A 22,463-nucleotide genomic window follows, 5' to 3' on the forward strand; every position below is an offset into this window, starting at 1 on the left:
TGAGAGACACCAAAAACACACCCTGCTTCCCCTGCTGTGATCTGACAGCTTCCAGATGTCCATTCACCATCTCTCCTCTTGATTTCTATATAAGTTATTATCTGGATCTTGCAGAACCCAGCTGCCATGCTTACCCGCTGCCGCTCCTCGCCACCTTGTCAATGCAAGTCAGTAGTCAGCAACAGCAGCGGGCGGGGAGGGGGCTTGAGTGAGCGAGGGGGGTTGTGCAGATGGGGGGAGCTGACTGTCAGATTTTGAAATAAAATTGAGGGCTGCTGAAGAGGCAAAGCCAGCGAAACAGGAGGTGGGAATGACTTAGGAGGAGGCTAGGATTTTGGAGAAGGAGGGTTATAAAAAAATACCCGAATTTTGAAAATAAGTAAATAAAAAGTTAATTATGTGCAGAGGTAAACAGCATGAGCAGGCAGAGGAGGGGCAATTCGGACTGTGAGCTATCTCACTGGGACAGACAGCAGAATTTGGGACAGTTTGGAGGTGTGCTACTGAGACCTAAAGATCTCTAGCAAGATTATCTAAGAAGTTTTCTCAGTACTGCAAGATCAGTCAAATCATTTTAGACAGGCTAATTTTAGCTAGAGGGCTATTTATCTAGTTATACAAAGTTCTATATGTGAAGGATAGACCGCATGGTTTTTCTTTCATGTAATTGGCAAGAGTCCATGAGCTAGTGACATATGGGATATACATTCCTACCAGGAGGGGCAAAGTTTCCCAAACCTCAAAATGCCTATAAATACACCCCCCACCACACCCACAATTCAGTTTTACAAACTTTGCCTCCTATGGAGGTGGTGAAGTAAGTTTGTGCTAGATTTCTATGTTGATATGCGCTTCGCAGCATGCTGAAGCACGGTTTTCCTCTCAGAGTGCAGTGAATGACAGAGGGATGTGAAGGGAGTATTGCCTATTGAATGCTATGGTCATCCTATCGGGGATCTATTTCATAGGTTCTCTGTTATCGGTCGTAGAGATCTCTTCTCCTCCCTCCCTTTTCAGATCGACTATATACTCTTATATACCATTACCTCTACTGATTCTCGTTTCAGTACTGGTTTGGCTATCTACTATATGTAGATGAGTGTCTTTTGGTAAGTATGTCTTATTTTATTTATGACACTCTCAGCTATGGTTTGGCACTTTATATGTAAAGTTCTAAATATATGTTTTATACTTATATTTGCCATGATTCAGGTTAATCAGTATATTTCCTTCATTCAGACTGTCAGTTTCATTTTTTGGAAAATTTTTCAAATTGACTTTTCTTTATAAATTGCGGGCTGTTAGGCTATCGGGTGCAAAAAATGCTAGAATTTATTGCGTCATTTTTGGCGCAAGACTTTTTGGCGCGAAAATTACGTTTGTTGACGTTTATGACGTCATTTCTGGCGTCGTAGTTGACGCAGAGAGTTTTCACATAGTTGCGTCATCTATGACGCTCATGTTTGTTGCAGACGTTTTTGGTGCCAAAAAATTTGTCAATTGTGGGCGTCATACTTGGCGCCAGTTTTTTTGACATTATTTAAATCTCAGTTTCTTTTTGCTTCTGGTTCCTAGAGGCTTGTTCTGTTTGCATTTTTTCCCATTCCTGAAACTGTCATTTAAGGAATTTGATAATTTTGCTTTATATGTTGTTTTTTCTATTACATATTGCAAGATGTCGCAATCTGACCCTGTATCAGAATCTACTTCTGGAATGCTGCTGCCTGATGTCGGTTCTACCAAAGCTAAGTGCATTTGTTGTAAACTTGTGGTAACTGTTCCTCCGGCTCTAGTTTGTGTTAGTTGTCATGATAAACTTTCAAAAGCAGATAATATTTCCATTAGTAGTAGTCCATTACCTGTTGTTGTTCCTTCAACATCTAATGTTCAGGATATTCCTGTTAATGTAAGAGAATTTGTTTCTAATTCTATTCAGAAGGCCCTGTCTGTTATTCCACCTTCTAATAAACGTAAAAGGTCTTTTAAAACTTCTTATAAATTAGATGAATTTTTATATGACCGCCAACATTCTGATTTCTGATCTATCTCTGATGAGGATCTATCTGGTCCAGAAGATTCTGCCTCAGATATTGACACTGACAAATCTTCATATTTATTTAAGATGGAGTTTATTCGTTCCTTACTTAAAGAGGTGTTGATTGCATTAGATATGGAGGAGTCTAGTCCTCTTGATATTAAAACCAGTAAACGTTTAAATTCGGTTTTTAAACCTCATGTAGTTATTCCAGAGGTTTTTCCAGTTCCTGATGCTATTTCAGATGTAATTTCGAGAGAATGGAATAGTTTGGGTACTTCATTTACTCCTTCTTTAAGGTTTAAGAGACTGTACCCTTTGCCGGCTGATAGATTGGAGTTCTGGGAGAAAATCCCCAAAGTTGATGGGGCTATCTCTACTCTTGCTAAACGTACTACTATTCCTACGGCAGATAGTACTTCTTTTAAAGATCCTTTAGATAGGAAACTTGAATCTTTTTTAAGGAAGGCTTATTTATGTTCAGGTAATCTTCTTAGGCCTGCTATTTCTTTGGCTGATGTTGCTGCAGCTTCAACTTTTTGGTTGGAGGCTTTAGCGCAACAAGTACCAGATCATAATGTGTATAGCATTGTTAAGCTTCTTCAACATGCTAATAATTTCATTTGTGATGCCATTTTTTATATCATTAGAATTGATGTCAGGTATATGTCTTTAGCTATTTTAGCTAGAAGAGCTTTGTGGCTTAAATCTTGGAATGCAAATATGACTTCTAAGTCAACGCTGCTTTCTCTTTCTTTCCAGGGTAATAAATTATTTGGTTCTCAGTTGGAATTTATAATTTCAACTGTCACTGGGGGGAAGGGAGCTTTTTTGCCTCAGGATAAAAAATCTAAGGGTAAATTTAGGGCTGCTAACCGTTTTCGTTCCTTTCGTCAGAATAAGGAACAGAAGCCTGACCCTTCCCCTAAAGGAACGGCTTCCAATTGGAAGCCTTCTCCAGTCTGGAATAAATCCAAGCCCTTTAGAAAATCAAAACCAGCCCCCAAGTCCGCATGAAGGTGCGGCCCTCAGTCCAGCACAGCTGGTAGGGGGCAAGCTACGATTTTTCAAAGATGTTTGGATCAATTCAGTCCAAAATCATTGGATTCAGAACATTGTTCCTCAAGGGTACAGAATAGGTTTCAAGGTAAGACCGCCTGTGAGAAGGTTTTTTCTCTCACGCATTCCAGTGAACCCAGTAAGGGCTCAGGCTTTCCTGAAGTGTTTCAGACCTGGAGTCTTCTGGGGTAGTTGTGCCAGTTCCATATCTGGAACAGGGTCTGGGGTTTTATTCAAATCTGTTCATTGTACCAAAGAAAGAGAATTAATTCAGACCAGTTCTGGATCTAAAAATTTTGAATCGTTATGTAAGAATACCAACATTCAAGATGGTGACTATAAGGACTATTCTACCTTTTGTTCTGCAAGGGCATTATATGTCCACAATAGATTTACAGGATGCTTATCTTCATTTTCCAATTCATCCAGATCACTATCAGTTCCTGAGATTCTCTTTTCTAGACAAGCATTACCAATTTGTTGCTCTTCCTTTTGGCCTAGCAACAGCTCCAAGGATCTTTTCAAAGGTTCTCGGTGCCCTTCTCTCTGTAATCAGAGAGCCGGGTATTGCGGTGTTTCCTTATTTGGACGATATCTTGGTACTTGCTCAGTCTTTACATTCTGCAGAATCTCACACGAATCAACTTGTGTTGTTTCTTCAAGAACATGGTTGGAGGATCAATTTACCAAAAAGTTCCCTGATTCCTCAGACAAGGGTAACCTTTTTAGGCTTCCAGATAGATTCAGTATCCATGACTTTGTCTTTAACAGACAAAAGACGTCTGAAATTGGTTTCAGCTTGTCAGAACCTTCAGTCTCAATCATTCCCTTCAGTAGCTATGTGCATGGAAGTTTTAGGTCTCATGACTGCAGCATCGGACGCGATCCCCTTTGCTCGTTTTCACATGAGACCTCTTCAGCTTTGCATGCTGAATCAATGGTGCCGGGATTATACAAAGATATCACAATTAATATCCTTAAATCCCAATGTTCAACACTCTCTGACGTGGTGGTTAAATCACCAGCGTTTATTTCAAGGGGCCTCTTTTCTTCATCCAACCTGGACTGTGATTTCAACAGATGCGAGTCTTTCAGGTTGGGGAGCTGTCTGGGGATCTCTGACAGCGCAGGGGGTTTGGAAATCTCAAGAGGCGAGATTACCAATCAATATTTTGGAACTCCGTGCGATTTTCAGAGCTCTTCAGTTCTGGCCTCTTCTGAAGAGAGAATCGTTTGTTTTCAGACAGACAATGTCACGACCGTGGCGTATGTCAATCATCAAGGTGGGACTCACAGTCCTCAGGCTATGAAAGAAGTATCTCGGATACTTGCATGGGCGGAATCCAGCTCTTGTCTAATCTCTGCGGTTCATATACCAGGTATAGACAATTGGGAAGCGGATTATCTCAGTCGCCAGACTTTACATCCAGTAGAATGGTCTCTTCACCCAGATGTGTTTCTTCAGATTGTTCAGATATGGGGGCTTCCAGAAATAGATCTGATGGCTTCTCATCTAAACAGGAAACTTCCCAGGTATCTGTCCAGATCCAGGGATCCTCAGGCGGAAGCAGTGGATGCGTTGTCACTTCCTTGGAATTATCAACCTGCTTATATCTTTCCGCCTCTAGTTCTTCTTCCAAGAGTGATTTCCAATATCATAATGGAACGTTCGTTTCTTCTGCTGGTGGCTCCAGCATGGCCACACAGGTTTTGGTATGCGGATCTTGTTCGGATGTCCAGTCGCCAACCTTGGCCACTTCCGTTAAGGTCAGACCTTCTATCTCAAGGTCCGTTTTTCCATCAGGATCTCAAATCATTAAATTTGAAGGTATGGAGATTGAACGCTTAGTGCTTAGTCATAGAGGTTTCTCTGACTCAGTGATCAATACTATGTTGCAGGCTCGTAAATCTGTGTCTAGAAGGATTTATTACCGAGTTTGGAAGACTTACATTTCATGGTGTTCCTCTCATAAGTTCTCTTGGCATTCTTTTAGAATTCCTAGAATTTTACAGTTTCTTCAGGATGGTTTGGATAAGGGTTTGTCTGCAAGTTCCTTGAAAGGACAAATCTCTGCGCTTTCTGTTCTGTTTCATAGAAAAATTGCTAATCTTCCTGACATTCGTTGTTTTGTACAGGCTTTGGTTCGTATCAAGCCTGTCATTAAATCAATCTCTCCTCCTTGGAGTCTTAATTTGGTTTTGAGAGCTTTACAGGCTCCTCCGTTTAAGCCTATGCATTCTCTGGATATTAAGTTACTTTCTTGGAAAGTGTTGTTTCTTTTGGCTATTTCTTCTGCTAGAAGAGTTTCTGAGTTATCTGCTCTTTCTTGTGAGTCTCCTTTTCTGATTTTTCATCAGGATAAGGCGGTTTTGCGGACTTCATTTAAATTTTTACCTAAGATTGTGAATTCCAACAACATTAGTAGAGAAATTGTTGTCCCTTCATTGTGTCCTAATCCTAAGAATTCTTTGGAAAAATCTTTGCATTCTTTGGATGTGGTAAGAGCTTTGAAATATTATGTTGAAGCTACTAAAGATTTCAGAAAGACTTCTAGTCTATTTGTTATCTTTTCTGGTCCTAAGAAAGGTCAGAAAGCTTCTGCTATTTCTTTGGCTTCTTGGTTAAAACTTTTGATTCATCATGCTTATGTGGAGTCGGGTAAATCCCCGCCTCAGAGGATTACGGCTCATTCTACTAGGTCAGTTTCTACCTCCTGGGCTTTTAAGAATGAAGCTTCTGTTGATCAGATTTGCAAAGCAGCAACTTGGTCTTCTTTGCATACTTTTACTAAATTCTACCATTTTGATGTTTTTTCTTCTTCAGAGGCAGTTTTTGGTAGAAAAGTTCTTCAGGCAGCTGTTTCAGTTTGATTCTTCTGCTTATAATTTCAGTTTTTTTCATTATAAGATTAAAACTTTTTGATTTGGGTTGTGGATTCTTTTTTTCAGCGGAATTGGCTGTCTTTATTTTTATCCCTCCCTCTCTAGTGACTCTTGCGTGGAGTTCCACATCTTGGGTATTTGCTATCCCACTAGCTCATGGACTCTTGCCAATTGCATGAAAGAAAACATAATTTATGTAAGAACTTACCTGATAAATTAATTTCTTTCATATTGGCAAGAGTCCATGAGGCCCACCCTTTTTGTGGTGGTTATGATTTTTTTGTATAAAGCACAATTATTCCAATTCCTTGTTGATGCTTTCGCTCCTTTCTTATCACCCCACTTCTTGGCTATTCGTTAAACTGAATTGTGGGTGTGGTGGGGGTGTATTTATAGGCATTTTGAGGTTTGGGAAACTTTGCCCCTCCTGGTAGGAATGTATATCCCATACGTCACTAGCTCATGGACTCTTGCCAATATGAAAGAAATGAATTTATCAGGTAAGTTCTTACATAAATTATGTTTTTTCCATACCAGTGAGATCATCACTGGGATTTAGGTGAACATATCTTTTGAGCCAATAACAAGAGGCATATGTATGTAGCCACCAATCTAAAGCTTGCTACTAGTAGTGTATCAAGGTATGCTTTCAACAAAAGATACTAAAAGAATAAACTAAATTGGATTTTAAAAAAAGTTGAAAAGTGTCTTAAAATTGAATTCTCTATCTGGACCATGAAAGTATAATTTTGGCAGAAGTGGAGTGAGTAGTTGCTGTATGATCAGGCTGGAGCATACAAATAAACACAAATATTCTGATGTAATTATTTATTCGTATTTATTATTAGGTATAAAAATAATTCCTTTAAACAAAAAAAGATATTACAGTCACGTGAAATAGTAGTAAGGGATCAGAGTCAAAGACACATGAAAGCCAAAATTAAACTTTCATTGTTCAGATATAGCATTCAATTTTGAGAGACTTTTACATTTACTTAAAATATCAAATTTACTTCATTTTCTTGGTATCCTTTGATGAAAGTAATACCTAGGTAGTCTCAGGAGCAGCAAAGCTGGGTGATAGCTACTGATTGGTGGCTGCACACATGTGCCTTGCCTTTTGTCATTGGCTCACCAGATGTGTTCAGCTAGCTCCCAGTAGGGTATTAATGCTCTGGAGCTAACATTGACTATTTATAGGGTTTATAGGCAAGCTTTAGCGCAATAATAAAGTGAGTACATTAGAGCATTTTCTGTTTGCACTTTTATGTAGCTTTAATCATTGTGTAGGTTGACATTTCAACTGCATCTTATTCTGATGTTTTACAAATAAATTTACATATAAGGTCCAAGTTTTCTTAGTTTATTTTTAAACATCGTGAAAATCTTAACTTTATAATCAAAGCGCCACATGCAGCTTTTTCATACACACAGGCACATAAAATACATATCTACATATAAGCAACTAGTGTATTGCTACTCAGGATCATCATAAAGTTATACTGAAGCACTGTACCTGGGTTAGTATCTCACGACTCATCCCATGATTATTTTCATCAGAGAAGATGTCAGATAATTTATGGAATATGTTCAGATTGTCCCTAAAGAAAACACATAGCAAGAGGAGGTTGTGGCATTGCTGCTACTGATGTACATCCGTACCGGTAAACTGGTTAGTGGTGTTGTAATATTCTTACAAATCTCCAAAATCCCACACAAAGTATAAGAAACCATCTTCCCCCCAACTTTCCCTGTTCATACTTTATCAGTGTTCTTCCAACTGTGCACTGCTGTACTGTACTTTATCTGCTCACTGAAGCGCACTATTTACCTGCTGGCCACTCTGTATCATACTCACTGATTCCTGCATACAAGCTACCTGCACTGTACCTGCCGCCCACACTATACCTGCCTCCAACACTATACCAGATGCCTTCACTCTACCTGCCGCCCACACTGTACCTGCCTCCAACACTATACCAGATGCCTTCACTCTACCTGCCACCCACATTGTACCTGCCTCCAACACTATACCAGATGCCTTCACTCTACCTGCCGCCCACACTGTACCTGCCTCCAACACTATACCAGATGCCTTCACTCTACCTGCCGCCCACACTGTACCTGCCTCCAACACTATACCAGATGCCTTCACTCTACCTGCCGCCCACACTGTACCTGCCTCCAACACTATACCAGATGCCTTCACTCTACCTGCCGCCCTCACTGTACCTGCCACCTGCAGTGTACCTGCCTCCAACACTGTACCTGCTACTTGCAGTGTACCTGCCTCCAACATTATACCAGATGCCTTCACTCTACCTGCTGCCTGCATTCCACCTGCCAACCACACTGTACCTGCCTCCCACACTGAACCTACTACCTGCAGTGTACCTTCCTCCAACACTGTACCAGCTGCCTGCACTCCACCTGCCACCTACATTGTAAATGCCGTCCACACTGTACCTGCGGCCTGCAGTATACCTGCCTTCAACACTGCTTGCCCTCCACCTGCTGCCCAAACTATACTAGCTGTCAGCAATCTACCTGCTCGCACTATACCTGCTCACTGCTGCCCAGGTTCTCTTCAGTCTGTAGATAGGATTTGATTGCAGAGCTGACAAAATAGCTCTGAGAGAGGAAAAATTGCGGAGGAAACGACAGTGCTGCAAGAGAACAAAGAAAACATTACTGTCTGCCTGGCAGTGACCTGGATTGATTAAAAATTCAGAAAAAAGTGAAATAACTGGAATTAAAACAATAAAGCACAAGGTAGCTCCCAAAACCTTGGTGAATCACCTCCATAAAATAACATAGAAAATATTTGTCTCACTCAATACACAGGGGCATATATATCAAGCTCCGAATGGAGCTTGATGCCCCATGTTTCTGGCGAGCCTGCAGGCTTGCCAGAAACAGCAGTTATGAAGCAGCGGTCACAAAGACCGCTGCTCCATAACCTGTCCGCCTGCTCTGAGCAGGCGGACAGACATCGCCGGAAATCAACCTGATCGAGTACGATCGGGTTGATTGACACCTCCCTCTTGTGAGTTGCTGGTGCAATGCTGAATACGGCGAGCGTATTGCTCGCCGTATTCAGCGATGTCTGTCGGACCTGATCCGCACTGTCGGATCAGGTCCGACAGACATTGATAACTAGAGGCCACAGTCTCTAAAGTACCATTTAAGAAACACTAAATATTAAATACATTTCATGCACCTCCTTCTCATCATGGGTGCTGTCATTATGGGATCTAGGTTATACTGGAGATAGATTTCAACATAAGGGCACCCGTGACTATGAGAGGCAGGGAATAACCTCAATACTATATTTCTAAAATGTCACTTAATACCCTAGAATTGCAAAATCAACATAATAAAAAGGCAATCCAATAACACCATTTGAATTTCTGATGAGCAGTAGATTTTATTCTTACAAATTTTAAAGTGTATTTTATTTCCTTGTCCCCTGTATCATGTGTCAGCTATCAGCCAATCGCAAACTTATATGTATACTGCAACTCTTTGGAATTCTTGTATTATTTAATTTATTGCTCTATCTGAATCTTGACTTTGGTTCCTTTTGATTATTAGGACTGGGCCACTTTGTGTTGAGAGGAGCTGGCTTTTGTTATATCTCACCTGTGCTATACTGATCCACTTCTCCAGCACTCTGGCCCTCTGCTGTGGCCTCAGCTGAATGTCATTCAGCACTGACGCAATCACACAAGCTGTTACTGCATTAAACTGGGCCACAGTGGCTCTCACGCTTGGGGCCACATGTTTGTTTTCCTTTTTGTCTCTCTGAGACCAAATGCTTCCAAGACAGTGACAGGATTGCAACCTCTGGAAAAGATCCTGCATAATAAAATAACAGTTATTACTCCATGTTTTGCTGTGTATCAAAGGGCAGAGGGCTAGATTACAAGTGGAGCTCAAAAATATTAGTGCTATTTTGCGTTAACATCTCTTGAGCCCAACCAATAGTGCTTCTATTTTTGTACTTAATTTACAAGTTATTTTTTATCACTCGAGCGATAATCTAGGGCGCAATAACTTCTGCCTGTGGGATAGTATTGGATGCTTTAAAATCCTTACATAATAGACCTATGTGGGTATGCAGCAAATGTATAATGGGATTATGGGAAGATGTATAAACAGGAGCCAATTGCATGTCAAGCAACATGATCAATGATGGTGGAAGGTTTTAGAAGTGAAAGAGATTTATTTAATGTAGAAGGAAAGGAAGATGAGGATTACAAAATGTTTAGAAGGAAATATTTAGTGAAAAGAATCCTAGGACCATCTGACAGGTAACTGTATTTATAGGTAAGCAGAGATACCTGTCCTGTAACTGGTAGACTAAGGGGGAAGGACAGAATAACTTGTGTATAAGACTCAGTGGCATTTGCTTGTTAACATGCTCCACCAATTACAGTGGGGCAAAAAAGTATTTAGTCAGCCACCAATTGTGCAAGTTCTCCCACTTAAGAAGATGAGAGAAGCCTGTAATTTTCATCATAGGTATACCTCAACTATGAGAGATAAAATGTGGAAACACATCCAGACAATCACATTGTCTGATTTGGAAATAATTTATTTGCAAATTATGGTGGAAAATAAGTATTTGGTCAATATCAAAAGTTCATCTCAATACTTTGTTATATATCCTTTGTTGGCAATGACAGAGGTCAAACGTTTTCTGTAAGTCTTCACAAGGTTGTCACACACTGTTGCTGGTATGTTGGCCCATTCCTGCATGCAGATCTCTTCTAGAGCATTGATGTTTTGGGGCTGTCGCTTGGCAACACGGACTTTCAACTCCCTCCAAAGCTTTTCTATGGGGTTGAGATCTGGAGACTGGCTAGGCCACTCCAGGACCTTGAAATGCTTCTTACGAAGCCACTCCTTCGTTGCCCAGGCGGTGTGTTTGGGATCATTGCCATGCTGAAAGACCCAGCCACGTTTCATCTTCAATGCCCTTGCTGATGGAAGGAGGTTTGCACTCAAAATCTCACGATACATGGCCCCATCCATTCTTTCATGTACATGGATCAGTCGTCCTGTTCCCTTTGCAGAGGAACAGCCCCAAAGCATGATATTGCCACCCCCATGCTTCACAGTAGGTATGGTGTTCTTTGGTTGCAACTCAGCATTCTCTCTCCTCCAAACACGACGAGTTGTGTTTCTACCAAACAGTTCTACTTTGGTTTCATCTGACCATATGACATTCTCCCAATCTGCTTCTGGATCATCCAAATGTTCTCTAGCATACTTCAGACGGGCCCGGACATGTACTGGCTTAAGCAGGGGGCCACATCTGGCACTGCAGGATCTGAGTCCCTAGCGGCGTAGTGTGTTACTGATGGTAGCCTTTGTTACGTTGGTCCCAGCTCTCTGCAGGTCATTCACTAGGTCCCCCCGTGTGGTTCTGGGATGTTTGCTCACCATTCTTGTGATCATTTTGACCCCACGGGTGAGATCTTGCGTGGAGCCCCAGATCGAGGGGAATTATCAGTGGTCTTGTATGTCTTCCATTTTCTAATTATTGCTCCCACAGTTAATTTCTTCGCACCAATCTGCTTGCCCTTAGCAGATTCAGTCTTCCCAGCCTGGTGCAGGTCTACAATTTTGTTTCTGGTGTCCTTCGACAGCTCTTTGGTCTTCACCATAGTGGAGTTTGGAGTGTGACTGTTTGAGTTTGTGGACAGGTGTCTTTTATACTGATAACAAGTTCAAACAGGTGCCATTAATACAGGTAATGAGTGGAGGACAGAGGAGCATCTTAAAGAAGAAGATACAGGTCTGTGAGAGCCAGAAATCTTGCTTGTTTGTAGGTGACCAAATATTTATTTTCCACCATAATATGCAAATAAATTCTTTCCAAATCAGACAATGTGATTGTCTGGATTTGTTTCCTCATTTTGTCTCTCATAGTTGAGGTATACCTATGATGAAAATTACAGGCCTCTCTCATCTTCTTAAGTGGGAGAACTTGCACAATTAATGGCTGACTAAATACTTTTTTGCCCCACTGTATCTCTTGTACCCTTTAGTGACCTGACCAGACTCACATCCCTATTGTTGAGTGACAACATGTTTTCTAACGAAAGTCTGCTCTCTATTGTTAAAGAGAAGGTGACAAATATGGATAGAAAGGCAATGTTAATTCCCAGAGATAAAAATAAAAATGAAAATGATAAATCAGACAACAACATTAGATTTATTACTACTTATAACCAGGGGAGCAGAGAGATAGAACATATCCTTAAAAAGCATTGGAGCATACTTACTTCTGACCCCATACTGGGTAAAACACTGCCAGATAAGCCAATCATAACCTTTAAGAAAAATCAGGATTTGAAAAATATTTTGGCACCTTCTAAACTTAAGGGAACTCAAAGGCCCTTACAAACTGAAAAGAAACACTGGCTAAGTAGATCAAACGGAACACGGCCTTGTGGAACCAAAAATTGCAATATGTGCAGTAAAATCATAAAAGGAGATTCCTTCAATAATATAACTAATTCCAAGACATACAAAGTCAAACATCAGTACTCGTGTAAATCTACCTTTGTCGTCTATCTATTAACGTGCGATTGTCAGAGCTTTTACATAGGGCGTACTAAAAGACTCATTAGGAATAGATTCAATGAACATCTTAATAATATTAAAAATAAAATAGAAAATCATAGTGTCCCTTTACATTTCTTAAATCATCATAGAGCTGACCCATCTGGACTTAAAATTATGGTACTTAATTGGATACCCCCTAATAGTTCCAAGAATAGACTTAGAAGTTTGAGGCAATGTGAAACCTTTTGGATTCACGAGCTCCAAACTTTAGGTGCAACTAATGAGAAAGGACTTAATATAGATCTAGACCTGCAAGCCTTTATGTAAATTAAAGGTCTTGTCTATAAATAATTTTGTATAAACTAATGGAGGGTCTATACCCAAACATAATCTCAACTATATTTATATTTCACCAATTAGTATAATTTTTAGAGATCGCATTTTTGGTCTCAGGTGCATATAGTCGGTTAGTTAGTCTGACTGCTATTTTGTCCAGAGACAACCTAGTAACTGTTTGCAATCTCTGTATGTGTAGACACTAATAAGTATGACCCACCTTTAGAAATTTTCCTCATATATACTATACATGCTGTGTGATATAATCATTTTTATTCATGAATTTGTCTCTGTCTTATGTTATTTTTAATCAATTCGAAATATGCTTTATTTATTTGACAACAGTGACGATGAACTTTATACACCGGCCCATTTTAGTATGGGAGTAATTCCGGCTAACCAGTCAACCACAGCTTGGAAACTAAGGGGCGCGTCAGCCAATCAGAGACTGAGAATACAGGGGCACGCCTGTTCTGGGACTTGAAATCAACAGCTTGTTTGAGGATTAAACACTAACTCTTGAGAAAGTCAGGCCGGTGCCTGACGAAACGCATAGAGACAGCTTCACTCTCGCCCACCAGAGTCTGACGATACCGGACATACTGCAGTGTACTCTTCTTTCTGACGCGATGTCCCGAGGCTTTCCGGAAGTCGAATGAAGGAGCGCGGAGATAGTTACCAACTTGACACATACAGATGCCGGTGAATTAGACGGTGGAGTGGTGATTGTGTTTTTTTATAATTTTAACATTGTACGTGTATTCACTTCAACGCTTTGTATCTGAATATTAAAACTGTATTACTCTTAGAGTGGGTTGCGCTCTCTGTCTTTTTCTATTTCTACAGTGTTTATGGGAATCAGGAGCACAGCCCTGATCGTTATATGAGAGCAGCACCCGCAGATCCCAACATCATTTGGGAAGTATAGTACCTAGTTGTACTTTATATACACTCTTGCACTTTTGGGTGAAAAACAACACATGTGGTTATATATAGCATTATATGTTAATATATGTTACATCGGGCATTTATATCATATTCACGTCTGACCCACTGACTATGTATATATGATTAATTGTGTTCTATGTATATAACATATGACGGTATTTTGCTATATGAACTTATTTTTATAGAATACATTTTATAAAATACATTTTATATTTATATGTTTTTTATTATGCATGTGAAAAGAAGCGCAGCTTGAATATTTGTTTATGTTTTATATAGCTTACTATATAAAAGCTGCTCCTCATGGCTGGTCAATGTGACCAAATGCCACAGAGTTTTTACCCACACATATTACTGTACATAGATACCAGTGTTATAGCCCTCTCTGCCTAAATACAATAAAGTTTAATTTCCATAGTCGTCTCTATTCTAAAACTGTAATTATTCCTTACTGCTGTTATGTCGCCTCCCAAAAGAAATTAAAGAGATACTAAACATTAAATACATGTAATGCGCCTCCCTCTAATCATGAGTGCTGTCATTATATAGCCTAGGTTACACTGCAGGTATCTGACAGAGAGTTACTGCACATGTGCAAACAGGTCAGCACTGGAATGTAGTGAATGATTTCAGCAGCACCCATGACTAGAGGGGAATAACCTCAATACTATGCTTATAAAATGTATTTAGTATTGTTAAAATATTGTCCCAGCACATTGAAACTAACCACACCACTGTCCTCACAGTAATACAACCAAGGGGCAGACCTACTTAACAGTGGGCCCTGGTGCAAAAAACTTTTATATACACACACACTGATAATAAGCATTCTGCACTTTAGAATGATAAATATGCTGTGTAGTATAATTATGATATACACAAATAATGACCACAAAGGCAAACACCTATATACAGTTGTGCTCATAAGTTTACATACCCTGGCAGAATTTATGATTTCTTAGCCATTTTTCAGAGAATATGAATGATAACACAAACTTAATTAGTGTGTGTATAAAAGGTCAATGAGTTTCTGGACTCCTGACAGACCCTTGCATCTTTTATCCAGTGCTGCACTGACGTTTCTGGATTCTGAGTCATTTGGGAAAGAAAAGAATTGTCAAAGGATCTGTGGGAAAAAGGTAGTTGAACTGTATAAAACAGGAAAGGGATATAAAAAGATATCCAAGGAATTGAGAATGCAAATCAGCAGTGTTCAAACTCTAATCAAGTGGAAAATGAGGCGTTCTGTTTGATAACATAATGCATTCATCTTGCCATCAATTTTGACCAAATTTCCTGTGTCTTTGTAGCTCACACATCCCCAAAACATCAGCGATCCACCTCCGTGTTTCACAGTAGGAATGGTGTACCTTTGGGGGAAAACACATGCCCACCAGAAGGGGAGGAGCTACATGGTGGCAGCGTGCAGCAGAGCTCTGCAGTGGAAAAGAGAGCGCAAGTCCCCTGAAAAAAGTACCGAGGAGATCGCTCGGCAAGCTGGCCTTTTGGCATTACTGGTGCCTGGTGCCCACAACGATGTGGGAAGCTTGATCACTCGTTCGGCGAGGATTCCGGTCGCAAATGTTGGCGGCGTGACCCATTGCCTGGGTCCCTTGTGGAGGTGCCGTTTGCTGGGAAGTGCAGACAGAGCCTAGCTAGTACCTCTTTTTCAGCAAAGTGCGGCAGAGATAATTCAAGAATATGTCTAGTGAGTACACACGCATCAGAGAGGAATGGAAAGACCGGAGGTGAGTGGGGAAATGAAGAAAGGATAGTGAGGGCTGTGCCTAGATTAGGAATGGTGTACGTGTACCTTTCATCATAGGCCTTGTTGACTCCTCTCCAAATGTAGCGTTTATGGTTGTGGCCAAAAAGCTCCATTTTGGTGTCATCACTCCAAATTACTTTGTGCCAGAAGGTTTGAGGCTTCTCTCTGTGCTGTTTGGCGTATTGTAAGCAGGATACTTGGTAGCATTTGTGTAGTAATGGCTTTCTTCTGGCAACTCGACCATGCAGCCCATCTTTCTTCAAGTGCCTCCTTATTGTGCATCTTGAAACAGCCACACCACATGTCCTGTATTTCACCTGAAGTTATTTGTGGGTTTGTCTTTGCATCCCGAACAATTTTCCTGGCAGTTGTGGCTGACATTTTAGTTGGCCTACCCTCATTTTCCACTTCTTTATTAGAGTTTGAACACTGCTGATTTGCATTCTCAATTCCTTGGATATCTTTTTATATCCCTTTCCTGTTTTATACAGTTCAACTACCTTTTCCAGCAGATCCTTTGACAATTCTTTTGCTTTCCCCATGACTCAGAATACAGAATCGTCAGTGTAGCACTGGATAAAAGATGCAAGAGTCTGTCAGGAGTCCAGAAACTCATTGACCTTTTATACACACACACTAATTACAAGAAAACAGATCACAGATGAGGATGGTTACCTTTAATAGCCATTCAAACCTCTTTGTGTCAACTTGTGTGCATATTATCAGGCCAAAATCACCAGGGTATGTAAACTTTTGATCAGGGTCATTTGGGTAGTTTCTGTTGTCATTATGATTTAAAAAGAGTTGATTGATAATAAATGGCTTCAGCCAAACACTAACCATGAGTGAAAGAAAAGTTTTTGTGTTATCATTCATATTCTCTGAAAAATAGCCAAGAAATCATAAATTCTGCCAGGGTATGTAAACTTGAGCACAACTGTATAGACTGGCTGCTATGGCCTCCCCAGCACTTGGGCCCTGGTGCCTCTGAACTTGCTGCACAAATGGTAGTTCCACTCCTGATACAAACCTCAACAGCCAAAATACCCACCTATGCAACCTGCCATCCCATAACTCCCCCTACATCATCTCACCACTGATAAACTCTTCTAAACCCCCTTTATTGTAAATACCATTAAAAGTAAAGATTAGTGCTGTTTTTCAGCGGCTTACGCACATATGCTGTGAGTGCCCATGCACCGGTATTCAAACATTTTGCCAACTCAAAGAGCTAGCGGTGGTGTGTATTGCATCTGTGAAGACTTAAAGGGACAGTAAAGCCCAAATTCAACTTATATGGATTGGATAGAGCATGACATTTTAAACAAATTTCTATTTTACTTCTATTACCAATTTTGCTTAGTTCGCTTTCTATTCTTTGTTAAAAAGTAACCATATGTAAGCTCAGGAGTGTGCACGTGTCTTTAGACACCTAGCATCAGTGTCTGCAACAATGTTTAAAGCAATGTTATACATAGTTACAAACACTGATGCCATATAATGATACAGACACTCTATGACAGCAGAGTTTGTACCTATATATAAAATTATTTTAAGCATTTTTGCAAACACTTACCTAATGGCTAAAGACACGTGCACGCTTCTGAGCTCACTTAGGATAACTCTTTAACAAAGGATACCAGGAGAACTAAGCAAAATTGATAATAAAAGTAAATTGGAAAGTTGTTTAAAATTACACGCTCTATCTGAATCGTGAAAGTTTAATTTGACGTTACTGTCCCTTTAATTTGTGTCATACAAGCCACTACTGAGCAGTCAGTGTTTGAAAACTGGTGCACAGGCCCTTACAGCTTATGTGCATATGCCACTAGGTTCACATAATGGGGTCAGTTGGTACTGTGGTGGGTTTATGGTTAGCGTCAATTATGATAGGTCAGGGTCATGGTTTGGGTTAACTGCGCTGGGAAAGTGATATGTTGATGTCTTGGTGGTGGGGGGGCAGTTACACTTTTATCGAGATGGGAGGTTAAGTTAATGTGCAGGATAATTTATTTTTCATTTGTACTTACAAAAGGGCCAGATTACAGTGGTGCGCTAGTTATAACACAGAAACACCACTGGAAGTAAACTTTTAACATATGGTTAGTGCGAGTATTACAATTTGAAAGTGAATAGTTTGCACACGAGCTAACTTCGGAAATTTGGATATCCTGATCGCGCTTACTTCGTCTCCACATAGACTTCAATGGAGCACGCTGTTAAAAAAACACTTATCGCTTGCACACTAACCCAACACCATGTTATACCTACGGCACTAAACCCAAAGGTGGTTATGCATATTTTACATTCCAATGCTCTTCAAACAAAATTAAAAAAATATATTTTTAAATATATATTTCTCTGTCTCCCTACCGCTCTCTCATTAAACATTAAAGGGATATGAAACAGAAACATTTTCTTTTGTGGTTCAGACAGAGCATATCATTTAAAGAAAACTTTCTATTATCAAATGTGCTTCATTTCCATAATATTCTTTGTTGCAGAGACACCTAGGTAGGTGCCTGCAGGCGCAGCACTACATGGCAGTAAATAGTGCTGCCATCTAGTGTTCTTGCAAATTAATAACATTCTTCCAAAACAGCTGCCATATAGTGTTCTAGAAATGGGCTGGCTCCTAAGCATACAACCCTGCTTTTCAGCAAAAGATACCAAGAGAATGAAGAAAAATAATATTAGAAGAAAATAAGAAAGTTGTTTAAATTTGCATACTCTATCTGAATCATGAAAGAAAAATGTTGGGTTTCACTTATTGGGGCATATTTATCAAGCTCCGTGTTGAGCTTGATTCCCCTTGTGTTTCCGGCTCTGAGGCGGCGGACAGAAATTAACCTGATCGAATACGATCGGGTTGATTGACACCCCATGCTAGCGGCCTATTGGCCACAAATCTGCAGGGGGCGGTTTTGCTGGTGCAATGATAAATGCAGAGAGCGTATGCTGTCGGCATTTATCGATGTGCAGCGGACACGATCCACAATATCGTATCATGTCCGCTGGCACATTAATAAATAGGCCCCATTGTCTGTATTGTGCTCTAATAGTTCCAATATAAATCAATAGCTCACAATAATACTTGGAAGCTGTAATAAGAAGCCTGAGTGAGATGACTAACCTGCACTATGAAAGGTAATAAGACTGGTGCTGCAACCAGTCTGTCTCTTTTAATAGTGTTATTAAAAATCCTAATAAACATATACCTGCTTATCCCTAGATTCACATTGTGTGTGAAACTAAAATATACAGATAAGCCCTTAAAGTGAATGTACATTTTTAAGCTAAAGTGCCCGGTTTTTAAAAGTTCGATTAAAAACAGGGGCACTTTAATTCATCAAGATTTAAATTTCACTCCTGTTGTGAAAAAAACTTACCTTTTAATCTTGACAGCAGCTCCAGCTTCCTCCACCCGTTGCAAAGCCTCTAAGCCTCTTCCTGGGTCTAAAATGAGGAATCCGGCTTCCTCTAATCACAACATTGAATCAGACACTGATTCCCCCGGGGGGGAAGCTGTGATTGGAGGATGACCTATCCATCATTTCTGACATCAGAAATGGCTTGCAACGACCGGAGGAAGCTGGAGCTGCTGTCAAGATTAAAAGGTACGTTTTTTTTCACAACAGGAGTGAAATGTAAATTTTGATGAATTAAAGTGCCCCTGTTTTTAATTGAATTTTTAAAAACCGTGCACTTTAGCATCAAAATTTACATTCACTTTAAGCAAGGTACCTCTGAATGGTTAATTTTCCCTTATGAATTGTGCCACATATTTTGTTAGAGTCATGTTAAAGGGAGATGATCCCAAATGTTATTGTATTTTTCTATTAACCTCTAAACCACCACTACCCCATCAAAAAGTAACCCATTACCCTATTAACCCCTAAACCGCCACTACCCCCATTGCAAAGTAACCCTCTACACTATTAATCCCTAAACCGCCACTACCCCCATCGCAAAGTAACCCTCTACACTATTAATCCCTAAACCGCCACTACCCCCATCGCAAAGTAACCCACTGAAAAAGGGTATTTGACTGGGCATTGCCCTTAAAGAAGCATTTATCTCTTTTGTTGCCTATTAAAAAATAAAAACCCTAATCTAAAAAAAAACATGCAAAAAAACCTTCATCCTGTTGGTGGTCCATCATTATCCAGGCGGCAATCTTCTTATCTTCATTCCAGCGGGGATCTTCTTTCCTTCATCATGGTGGAGATCTTATTATATTCATCCCAGCGTTGCTCTTCATTGATCTTTTTATCTTATGTTACTGACATCCTCTTCATGTGGTTACCAGCCGAACACTGAATTTAGAATGTGAGTTACCCCCTTTATAAAGGGGTACCCTTTAATTCCTCTTAGCTGATTTTCAATTTCACATTCAAATCTGCCAATAGAATGAATGCTTTTTCTATTGGCTGATTTGAATTTGATATTGAAAATCAGCCAATAGGAATGAAAGGTGTTTAGGGGTTAATAGAATAATTTAGTACAACTGTTTCCTCCGGCCAAACTCTTTATGCAACCTTTCTGTAAAGAACACCGCAATCTTGCAATCGTGTTTACATTGCTCGGGCTAACAATAGTGCTCCACTTGTAATCTAGCCTATAGTGTTACAGCATCACTAGTGATCAAAATTACAAGCCAGTTTGTCACTATGATGGCCCTCTAAGTATCGAAAATTTTGATTGTGATCAAAAACAGGACTGCACGTGTTGATGACAAACAATAAAAAATTCTGATTGTGATTGCACCGACACTGAAAACAGCTTATCAGCATCCATTAACAAACCAACAGATATCAAACAATATATTGTGATTAACCCCTATTTCTTCAATCAAGCTTATAAAAGGACAGCAAATACATATAGCTTACAAAGGACATGTTAAAGCTGATTAAATTGATATTGAAACTAACAGGCAGTTTATGGTTGTGCAAAAATGACTCCCTATGGATTAATTGCTTACTGCCTGATCTCTATTGAACAGATAGGGTCAAAAAGTAGGTTTATTCCAACACAAGAACATCCATTTGTCAAAAATAAAATACATACATAAATAAATAAATAAATAAATAAAATACATATATAAATAAATAAAATACATATATAAATAAATAAAATACATATATAAATACAGCAACTAAATAAATAAATAAAAGTTCCTTTTTAGATGCAATAAAGAATAGTGGTATGTCTGTACCTATCTATACATTAATAAATATTTCCCACTATACATTTATGCATTTTACATTGTTTGTCTACTCACTGCATCTATGAGTGTAAGCTGTTCTGCCACCTCTTGAGGAGGACATGACAATAATGTAGTGGCGGCTCCTGTGGTTTCTGAGTCTCCCTCTTCTGGTCGGGGGGCAGGTTTCCAATCTACTAAAAAAAGATGAATGAGTTTAGTGCTTTAATGCAGCGCACTCATACTTGCTGTGGCAGCAGGACATACCTTGCTGAGAAGGACTCTGCTCACTGTCTTCTTTTATGCTTTGTATTAGGCGGAGAATAGGGCCAGGGGTCTCTCTGCATCCCCCCTCTTTATCACGACTTAAGTAAGAGGTGATCATTTGCAGGCAGTGGGGCTCATCCCGAAAATCTTGTGGATATTTCTCTAACCATGTCTGGAGCAGACCACGTACCACTCTAAAATGTACAAAGCTCCAATCAGTGAAAACATTCTTACTCATAAATAGATACAGGCGTACCCCGTTTTATTGCACTTCGCTTTATTGTGCTTTGCAGATATTGCATCAAGCAAGTTTATCAGAGCTAATTTATATATATATATACACATACCACCAGCAAAAAGATTATGACTCGCTGAAGGCACAGATGATGGTTAGCATTTTTTAATATTAAAGTATTTTTTCATTAAGATATGTACATTGTTTTTTTAGACATAATGCTATTGCATATTTAATAATTGTGACTTGCTTTATTGCAATATTTGCTATATGGTGGTGGTCTGGTACCCAACCCACAATGTCTCCAAGCTACGCCTGTACTTCTATTCAGTTTAAGGCACCTGTTTCATTAGCAGAATATATTACTGTCTCCCTTATACAGCCTCTGTCTCATTAGAATTATTAGGTACTCTATCCTACAATTAGTATTACTGATTGACAGGCCTTCTAACATTTAGTGAGCATCCCTAAACTCACAATCACACTCATTACATGGTCATTTCTACCACAAGTCTCATTCATAAGCAAACAGTCTCTCTTTAATGGACATGGAAGTCAAAATTAAACTTTCATTATTCAGATAGAGTATGCAATTTAAAAAAAAAAATCTTTCTAATTAACTTCCACTATCAAAATGAGCACAATATTTTAATATCACAATCTGAGGTACCAACTCCTACTGAGCATGTGCAAGAGTGCAAACTATATACATATCTGCATTTTGTGATTGGCTCATGGCTTTCACATGACAAAGGGAGGGGAAATGGAATTAACTTTGAAATTTGCCATAAAAGAAAATCTAATACTCATTTGAAATTCTAAGTGAATGCTATTGCATTGTCTTTTTATTATGTATTTGTTGACTACGCAATTCTACTGTATTAACGGTCTTTTAACTTTTATGGTTCAGATAGAGCATGCAATTTTAACAGACTTAAATATAATTAAATAATATAAGTAAATAATATACTGAAATATCAAGAGAGAGAAAACACTACCGTGTTCTATAGGTTGGTCTCAAAAGGCCAAATTCATGTAAATACCAGTCAATTCTTTGAACAATGCAGTAGATAATCTCAGCTGTATAAATACACTGTAATAGGTTGCATTAGGGTTATGGGCACCAGATCACTGGCCACAGTTTGGCAGTCAG

General features: G+C 39.5%; 1 protein-coding gene across 1 annotated transcript in view; it reads right to left on the reverse strand.

Annotated features, from left to right (window-relative positions):
- Positions 1-22,463, reverse strand: part of RGL3 (ral guanine nucleotide dissociation stimulator like 3) — a 114,833-nt gene that overhangs the window by 33,618 nt on the left and 58,752 nt on the right. The window contains exons 6-10 of the mRNA XM_053717854.1: positions 21,076-21,269; positions 20,887-21,005; positions 9,620-9,835; positions 8,540-8,643; positions 7,494-7,578 (exon numbers count right to left, since the gene is read on the reverse strand). Of these exons, the coding sequence (XP_053573829.1) occupies positions 7,494-7,578; positions 8,540-8,643; positions 9,620-9,835; positions 20,887-21,005; positions 21,076-21,269 (718 nt within the window). The remainder of the gene's footprint in view (positions 1-7,493; positions 7,579-8,539; positions 8,644-9,619; positions 9,836-20,886; positions 21,006-21,075; positions 21,270-22,463) is intronic.

Source organism: Bombina bombina, chromosome 6 (genome assembly GCF_027579735.1).
Source record: "Bombina bombina isolate aBomBom1 chromosome 6, aBomBom1.pri, whole genome shotgun sequence".
In the NCBI taxonomy this organism is placed as follows: Eukaryota; Metazoa; Chordata; class Amphibia; order Anura; family Bombinatoridae; genus Bombina; species Bombina bombina.